Here is a 9,913-nt window from a genome sequence, read left to right as displayed (position 1 = left end):
TCACCTTTTAGTGGAATTCGACTGAAAAGAATAACATGGCCATTAAGAAGAATTGATAAATTAATGAGTGATTGTTTTATTTTTTTAGTAGACATTTGATAGACGGTATTTTGTGAGTCCTATAAACTGTTGGTCCACACTTTGCTATTATTCTTCAATCATGGGCATTGCATGGGTCCAATTTTTGAGGGAGACGCAATTAAAATTACACAACCGCAATAGTTCGCTAAATTTTACACTTAAGAAAAAAAGTGTATTAAATCTGCTAAATACCTTCAAAAAAGATAACTTTTTTTTAAATCTCTTATTTCTAACTTTGAAGAATTTAAATCGATAATGATTCATGAAAATTATCTTTATTTGTCTGAAACATTGAGGGGGACTTTTAGTCATTTTTAATTATTGAGGGGGAAATGAACCCCGTTCCCCTCGTCAACGTCATCCATACCCTCAAAATATGTAGTTTTTTAATATGTTAATCCAGTTTTAAATCGCAGCTAAATGACTGAAAATCTTACTTTTTAGTGACGTAAACACTTTTTAAAAAATAACAGATATGTCCGAAACTTGAAATATTGTCTTAGTTTAAGGCTTTGAATGTAAACGAGATAAATGAAAATTATAATTATGTTTATTCTCAGAAAAAAACATTTCAAGGATACAGCAAAATATTAATTTTTACCTTAAACAAACAAATTTGCTCTAACCTTCATAAAACGTTAAAATTGAATATTTTCTTATTTACACCGCAGTAATGTGTAATAAAAACGATTAATGATAATAAGGTATAAATAGGCACCGCTATAAGGTTAGAACAAATTTAGACGACATATAGTTCAACTAAGAATTTCCGTTAGTGCAACTGCAGCCATGGAATACATCTTTGTTTTGTAAAATATATTTTATTTCAATAAAGAGCGTTCATTTAGTTTTTCCGAAGAAGAGTTTAACCCTTTTCTTAGGGTGTACTATGCTGTACAATCACATGAGGTCCACATGTTGTACCAGCAGTAAGCAAAAGTTTAATGAGCCTTCCGATTATGTGAAAACATTTCGGTAAATCATGTAGAAGATGTTAATAAAAAGAAACATACTCATCTAAAGAGCCATGTGGTTAAGGAATGGGATGAAAAAAAAACATTTTGAAAGGACAGAGTTTGCTTAAGTTTGTTTGATTAAATGAAGTTGTTTTGTAAAGTAAATTTAATTTGATTAACTGAAGTTAAGTTTGCTTAAAGTTATGTTTACTTATTTACTGGTACACATGCATGCAAGCTCGTACACTCAATTATATAAGTACGGCTTATAAGCCTTTGTCAAGTAGAAAAACAGATAGTACAAATTAAGAGAAGGATAGCATGAAGATATATCCAACCAATACCTACATGCTATAGAATGTTTAGTGGGCGATACCACTTGGCCAGGGGGACCCTAAGTTATGTTAGCTTGGATAACTGACGTCAAGTTTGCTATTTTAAGTTAGTTTGTTTAACTGAAGTTTGCTTTACTTTTTTTTTTTTTTGACCAACTGATGTTAAGTTCACCTAACTTAGTTAGATTAATTGTAATTAAGCTTGCTTTAATTATTTTGATTAACATAAGCTCAACTATTTATTTTGATTAAATTTGGCTAATTGAAATTAAAGTGACTTAAATTAAAATAGTTTGATTAACTTGAAGTTAAGTTTTGTTTGCCTAATTTCGACTGACATAGCTAGTGATGGATTGGAATTAAGTTTATAGATGTTACTCAGAATTATACATTATGATGAAACTCTATATATCTAAGCGTTAGAAATAATATTTTTTTGCATCTCTAGTAGTTGCCGGAAGTAGTTGAAACATATCACAGGATCAAAACTTTCCTTTTATTTAGTTCCAATACTCACCACAGTTGCCAACTATACGCCATCGTGGTACTTAAGGAACGGTATTGTTAATCTCTTTTTCGTGACCACGATGAAGGCGGATTCGAGCCACACCGACAATCTAAGAAAGATAGGACGGACGGACAGACAGACCGACAGACGGGCAGGCAGGCCTAGAGAAAGAGAGATTACATCCATGCTGGATTCGGAACCGGGAAGGGACTTTTCTGCCATGAAGCACATGAGATCAAACTACAAAGAACATTTCAAGTAAAAATTAAAATAATTAACTTGGGAGGACATAGCACTTAAGAAAACAATAATTGAATAATTGTAAATAAATCAATACTACAATTTTTCAGAAAAACAAGAGTTCTTAAGAGTTTCGATATCTGTTTATAAAACTTCATGAGATTTACAATTATCTCTAATGTCTGAATCTGAAAAGTATTTTAAATTTCAGATTTCGAGTATATTGTTTTAGTTTTTATGTATTAAATTCCATTAATTGTTCTTTTCTTTTTATTTAGTCTTTTATAAGAAAAATATTGCTATCGAAGAAAAAAAAAGTTTTTAATTATTATATGAATTTAATTTTTAACTAAATTTAATTTGCATTCTTTCTACCATCATCAAATCGGATATCTAAGTTTTATTCATTTTCTTAATATTCCGGGGCAAATTCTCTAAGTTGGATGGAAGTTTCTTTTCATTTACCCACTTAGAAAAAGTCTCTCTAATTCACTTCCCCAACTTAATTACATCTTCCATAAAACAGATTGGAAGTCATTTTAGCTTAATTGAGAGCTGTAGAAATAATGGGAATTAGAGAAATTAAGATTTTCATTGATTTAGAAATTAAGATCTTTTAGAAAAGCCGCTTCATTTAGAAGAAAAATGTTGAGATTTTTGTGTTATATAATGACACGGCAAAAAAAAGTATCATTGATAAAAGTCGGAAAGGAAAAAAGTCACGTTCTTATAATCAATATTTTATGTAAATAAAATATAAGTTGGTATTTTCATATTTTGAATGTATATTTTAGTCATGGAAAAGCGAAAAAATAAGTTAAAAAGCATTGTTCAATAATCATTGTTCAACATTCAACAAAAAATATTGTTTAATGTTCAACAATCAAATATTGCTGAAAATGTATTATTTAATTATTAAACATTATTTTAAGTTTATTATTTAACTGTGAAAAATTGTGAATTTATTATTTATCTGTAGAACATTGCAAATATATTCCGTTGAACATTAATGCAAATGGATTATACAAATCTTTACTTTAATATTTTTAACTTAGCAAAAAAAAAAAAAAAAAAAAAAGAAAAAAAGAATACTGCATTAGAAATTATTGCTAATGTAATACTTAACAATAGTGCATTGTTTGAAACAAGGCCAGTCATTAATTAGTTTATATGAAGTTAATAATTTGAATCATTAAGAATAGCTTTAAATTTAATTTCGTAATATAGCAATAGATGAATTCATTAAAAAAATAATTTTGAACACTTTTTTTCAACGTGAGCAATTAGAAGAAAAAAAACAGTGAATTTTTAATTCTGAATACTTTTCAATTGTTTCACTTTTTTGATAACTTTCGAATCATGGAAGGGAATTGAGCTAGACTTGATAATGCTTTTCACATTTGCTTCGAAGATTCTGAAGGGGGGGGGGGGCGATTTGTTTTGAGCACTCAAAAATGGACATCCATTCTTTAGACTCACCAGACATGAATAAGAAAAACATAAGAGATTTGAAGCAGAAATCCTAAAGTGGTTAACGAAAAAAATCTTAACTAATTAAAAGTAAAAAGCAAAACTTGATTATCGCAGAGATCGTTGATCTTTTTCCACCTTTATAATTCTTAAAACAAACGAAGTTTTTATGTTATCAAGTATATCTTTCGGCTTCAGTTTCTGGGAATTATACCTTTAATTGAACTATTGAGATGAAAAAATACAGAAACAGGTGAAAAGTTTGTGAAATTGTTGTTCTAATTGACATTAATATTTTAAATGTTGACAATTTTGCTCAATAGAATCAAAACTTAATCTCATTCACTTCCGTTTGTCATATTTTATTTGTGGAGGTGGGGATAGTTGCTGTTTGTAGGTAAAAAGTTTCAAGATCTAATTCAGCTGAGAAAAATATCCCTATCACGGGAAAATATTTTTTATTCTGTAGTTGTTTTATTTATTCTGCGATGAAAGGTTAGTAATTAGAATAATGCTAGAATGCCAAGTAAAATTATGATATATCCTGTGTAAGTGCCTCTGTTAATGCCTAATTAATTCCCCCCCCCAATAATTCTATAACTGCCAAATTAATTTTCTTAGGGTGTTAATTCATTAGATAAACACGATAGTTGTCCCGAAACAACGCAGAGAAATTAAACTACAATGCAATGTCTCGTATCATGGTTAGCCCTGATTAGATAAGCAAAATGCATGTATCTCGAAAAATGTCAAAGTCCGAACTGGAAATAACTTTCGCAAGCATAATTGTAAAGCCAGCTACCATATATTTTGATAGAATAATTGTATGGGTATAGATGTATTTTTATGGTCATGATAGTCTTTAGGACGTTATTTCTATTTTACGGTCTTTGATTGGTGCACTTTTTGTCATTATTGACCGTAGTTTATCTTCAAGAAAGTGTGTATCAAATAAAAAAGAATAATTTGAAATATAAATTACTATGCAGTCAGTATTTATTTAATGTGGCTCTTGAATTTGTAATTTTATTTACCAAGTCATCTACAATAGAATTACTACTACAATAGAATTACTAACGCAATAGAACGGTTTGAAAAATTGCCTGTTGGTACAAATTTTCTAAATTGAATTTAAATTTTATCACTTCCACTTTAATTACGTTTTTAACTAAGTTCTTGAAGATGACAACATTATCTCCTCTGTTCTTTAATATGACCTTGCGTATCACAGTCAAGAATCTTCTATGCACGTGTGCCGTGATTGGCTATCAAAGCTTTAATGGGTGATTTTAAAAAATGGCGTTTTTTAAATATACGCATCAAATTATCTGAATTAAAATTATTTCCTTGAAATTATTAAATATGATTTACGGTGTCATTCAAGTACGTTCCTCGAATTATCAAAATTGTTGTAAAAAGTTATAATTTGAAAAAAAAAGTTCTAAGTTTTATTAAATGCTTTAGTTAAGCTCCTATTTTTTTCAAATAATTATATCTTATACTATAATACGAGGAATGGTTGCCAAGTCGAAAATCGCCCCAGAATTAATAAACTCCGGTGAACTTGGGGGTCTGGGGTTTTTGGCCACGAGGAATCGATTGGCGCCGGTTTTGAAGCGCTACGGTCGAGCAGTTCGGAGTTACAGATAGGATATTTTCAAACTTTATTAGTTCGCCATAATGGCTATAGATACTTTTCTCCACTCTTACAAAAGTATGCTAATGCGAACCTTACAATTGAAATATTAATTTTCGACAACTTAAACCAATAATAAACGAAGGAATTAATAATTTAATTGTAAAGTTCGCATCAGTTTACATTTATCAAAGTGGAGAAAAGTTTAACTTTTGTGTTAAAATCACCGTCAACAAAGTCCGACATTTCAACATTCGTCAGATTTCAAGCTACATTTTCAACATGCAGAACGCACCTCTACGTGAAATTCTTCAAGGAGCCGGAATTTTGGAACAACAAGCGATCAACTCAATTCTACCCGCAAATGGACAACTAGAAGATACCGTCATTGTCAGAATGCTTCTCCATTACGCCGAACAAGCTTACCCGACCGTCAAAGTTGCCGTACTTCACCCTGGATTTGTCGCACGCTTCTACGTTTCAACAGCGGATGGCGCTTATGAAGGAATGGCTCTTCTCAACGATATCAGCGACCAGAACAAGGCTTCCATCTATCTATACGGCGTTCAACAAGGATTCGACGTGCTACTCATTCCCATTCACAAGAGAGCTCAAATGGATAGAGGCGAGCACTGGATGCTAGGAATTTACGAAGTAAGCTATGGAGAACGTCAACTATTAGTCTGCGATCCAGTCGACAACCCGCTACCCATCGATGCTGTTTTGAGAAAAATACTGTGACACGTTTTGAATACCGTTGTTACGAATGAAAAGCTGAAAGGATAGATCGTGAAACCTCGCAACGCTTACAACCACCAAGATGACGCGTCTTCCTGCTGAGTTTACATCGTCTTTTATGCTCGGCAATACCTCTCTCATCGACGCCTTTTCCTGGACAAGAATTTTCAAGAAGCGGATGAACGGAAGCAAATTTACGAATTCGTTGTGAACAGTGACCAATTGAACATGTCGGGACCATCTGAAGCCGCATCTTTCACATCTTCGACCAATATGCACGCTTTGAATATCCAAGACCCGATGATAACGCCGTTGCGCCCTTCAAGAGCAGTCAAGCAGCGTAGCAAGGAACGAATCTCGGATATATTGATGGAACTTAATGCATCTCAACGAGAAAAATACCGCGATTATGAAAGACGCAGACGAAAAAACGAAACAATGAGGGGCCGCAACATTCGCCTAGAGGAACAACGTAGCCATAATGAAAGACTCCGTAGAGCTGATAATACGAGGAACATTGAACATGCGCGTTGATCCCGAAGAAGAAGAATTCGCGAAATACCTGCTAAAGCTCGGCGACGGGGAACTCGAAGTGAATGAACTCGGCAAAATAGAAATCCCAGGTGAAATTCGCTCTGGTGGTAACCTCATCGATGAAATCTTCGGACCATGCCTCAGAAGTGGGAACTACGAAGCAATGAAGAATCGCGCTATTCTTGCACCATTGAACGACGATAAGGACAAGATCAACGAGCAGATTATCGCTATGCTTCCAGGCGAAGAGAAGACATACACAAGTTTCGACTCGGTAAAGGATCAACATGAAGGGGGAATTCAATTCGCGCCTGAATTCCTGAACTCGATCAACAACGCCGACTTGCCTCCACACAATCTGAAGCTCAAGAAGAACGCCATCATCATGCTTCTCCGAAACTTGGACGTCTCTGAAGGAATGTGCAACGGAACACGATTGATTGTCACCGAACTTTGCAACAACATCATCAAGGCTAAGATCATCACCGGTGAACACGCAGGCCGACAAGTACACCTTCCAAGGATCACGCTCGACTCCAGCAAATCACAGCTTGGCGCAACTATGCAACGGCACCAATTCCCAGTTACTCCAGCATTCGCCATTACGATACACAAGTCACAAGGCCAAACATTCGAATTCGTCGGCGTGCTTCTCCTCACGACGGTCTTCGTGCACGGAATGCTCTACGTCGCGTTTTCAGGAGTCAAGCGTCAAAGTGCGTTGAAGGTCCTGCTGCCTCCTGAGAATCCAACCCACACCCGAAACGTCGTATGGAAGGAAGTCCTGAACAAGAGAAACTCACCAGCCGCACCTGCCTCTCCGACAAGAAACTACCTGGACAACATGGAAGACTTCGCAATCGATGATTAATGTTTATTATGTTTATGCTGTTATAGGTTTATAATATGTTTCTTATGTATGTATATATGTTTGGTTTTTCTAAATAAATTTGTCAAAAATATTGAACTTCAATCTTTACACTGCTCACTTCGTACCATTTCTTTAATTGTATAATTTTTTGTTATCAATTACATTTTATTTCCTATGACTTTTCAAACTTTACCTTTGTATAGAATAGTTCCCTTTCCAAACTTTGTTTAGATAGTTTACGATGGTGTGCACTTTAACCGGTTATCTTTTCACCAATGGTTTCACAAATTTTCTTATGGCATGTATTGTTTTGATAAATCACAAATCTTCGAGTTAGCTTCGATACCTGTTTTCTCCGAGCGGAGCTCGGCCACCCGCTGGTCTGAATAATTTCAATTCGTTTGTTTAAGTTCTCAAATGTTTATTTTTAATTAAAAATGTTCATTTCATCCTAATTTTCTTAACAATTACATTGCGAAACTAAGATTTACTACACTCGTACGCTCAACGAAATGAAATTATATTTTGATCATTATTTTATTAAATGAAAATCTTCATGTGTATAGTTAAATATACACCTATTTCATAAAACTATTCACAACCAACAAATCTAACTTTTGAAATTAATTTTTTAGTTTTTAAAAAAAATCGATATCAAAACTAACATTTGATATGTTTGTTTACTATCTCAAAATGGCGTTGGCTTGATTCTTAAGAAAGAAGCGTATTACGGCTGAATAAAATGAGCAGCAATAACGAGCAATTAAAATAATGAGCAACAAATGAACTTCCAAATTTTGTGTGCTAAAGCGTTACGATATATTTTTATAAGCAAAAATAACTAAAAAGTTGACTCTATTGCATGGGAATGAACTTGAAAAGGTAAATGGATATGGCCCACGGTCTCTATTGATGATTGCCATTCACCACAATGCATTGCGAGTTGCAATAAGAAAAAAAAATAATATTCAATTAAGATTAACGTCACTCCAAAGACAGACAAACCAAACTGACAACTAGAAGACATTTGCAGCATACATCCAGAAAATGATGAGTCTTTCTACTGACATGTTATTGTGCCCTCGAAGTTTTACGAGTCTCTGGAAGGCTTGCGGCCCACCACCATCAACTGCGCGTGCCAATGTCAATCCAACTGCAGAGTCATGACATAATCCTCGAGATTACAAGTTCGGATGTTTCCGCTGACTCAATAATGGCGACTGTCATTACGAAAGAAATGTGTCACCCACAGTAGACTCATATCCGAAATGACATCTCAATCAATAACAATTCCTTTTGCTCATATGGAGTGGAAAAACAAAGCATCTTCTTCGATTGGCGCATTTGGCGATGAGAAATACTTCAGGCATATTCACGAATTGTTTGTGCCATCGGTGTAATTTGATTTGTGGTTATGGTTGGGGTATATTCATCACTCTATGACTAAAACAAAGCCAGTTCTAACTATTTGTTGTGTAATAGAACGCAATTTACTAATTGTGTTTTGTAGAAAGTTAAATATTAATGCTGAGTGTGTCCCACTTTTCCTTAAATGTTTTTTTAAGGCTGTTTCTTGAAGGCTCCATCGTAATATGAAATGAGGCTTTTTTGCAAATAATATGTTATTTTTATAACTGCTGAAAGTTTGCAACTGTTACTCATGTACTGTTAGTAACAACTTATATCGGTGTAGAACTGTAACTGTAAGGTGAAGTTTAGCCCATCTAAACCTAGCGATGTCTACGCTTATTTTCAAAATGGCGGAAAACGTCAATATGGAGAAACGCCACACTTTTGTGAAAATGAAAAGCGCTTGTGGTCTAAATTTTTAATATTTAGAAACTTACTCCAATGATGCATTTCCTGGCCTGATAAAAATTTGCAAAAACTGAGAATAAGGCAGTGATTTTTGTAATTTTCATTTAGGTGGAAAAATGTCCCCGAAATGGTGATTTTTAAAAAAGTTTAATAACTTTTAAAATATTTAAGTTATTTGTCTGTTCTAAATCACAGATAACTCTTAATGGTAAAATTACATATATAGTTTAAAATCATCGCATTTCTTCAAGTGTAAAGCACTTAAACTAAGGCTTTTTTTTAAATTTTCCTTGGCGACAGAGTTTCGAAAAACAGCGTTTAGAGATTCCATGAAAATGAGAACCCAGAAAAATAAAAGTAGGATAATTTTTTTTAAAAAAAATTGTTTCTTTACTTTTTAATTTTTACTTATTTTTCTGATCTCATAGTTTAAGTTTCAAGTTGTTGCCATTTTCCTTTAGGCAATTTTTTCCCTACCAAATTCCGTCACAGCGGGGTAAGCGCTTTATGGCTTCGGCTACTGTTGCTTCGTGCTTCGTCCTCAGCACATTCTCGTTAGGGTTCTCTGGTATCTTTAGAATTGAGATGCTTCGTTTATTTAACCTCGTTAGGATTCTCCAACTGAAAGAGGATCTCGTAATACCAATTAAAAAATTCCAACAAAAAATGCGAAAATTAGATTTATGTAAGAATCAGTTCGAACTGAATGCTCGCCTGCATATTAAG

At 33.7% G+C, this 9,913-nt stretch overlaps 1 protein-coding gene across 1 annotated transcript; it reads left to right on the top strand.

The window, feature by feature from the left end:
- The first annotated feature begins 6,487 nt into the window (after positions 1-6,487).
- LOC147814860 (ATP-dependent DNA helicase PIF1-like) lies at positions 6,488-7,369 on the top strand. Its single transcript, XM_087156518.1, has one exon. The coding sequence runs from the start codon at positions 6,488-6,490 to the stop codon at positions 7,367-7,369; it is 882 nt and encodes a 293-aa protein (XP_087012644.1).
- Positions 7,370-9,913: the final 2,544 nt, after the last annotated feature.

Source organism: Parasteatoda tepidariorum, chromosome 2 (genome assembly GCF_982258835.1).
Source record: "Parasteatoda tepidariorum strain Cologne lab strain chromosome 2, Ptep-v5.0, whole genome shotgun sequence".
NCBI classification, from domain to species: domain Eukaryota; kingdom Metazoa; phylum Arthropoda; class Arachnida; order Araneae; family Theridiidae; genus Parasteatoda; species Parasteatoda tepidariorum.
Note: the sequence above shows the minus strand (reverse complement) of the source record. Positions and strands in the feature narration are given on the sequence as shown.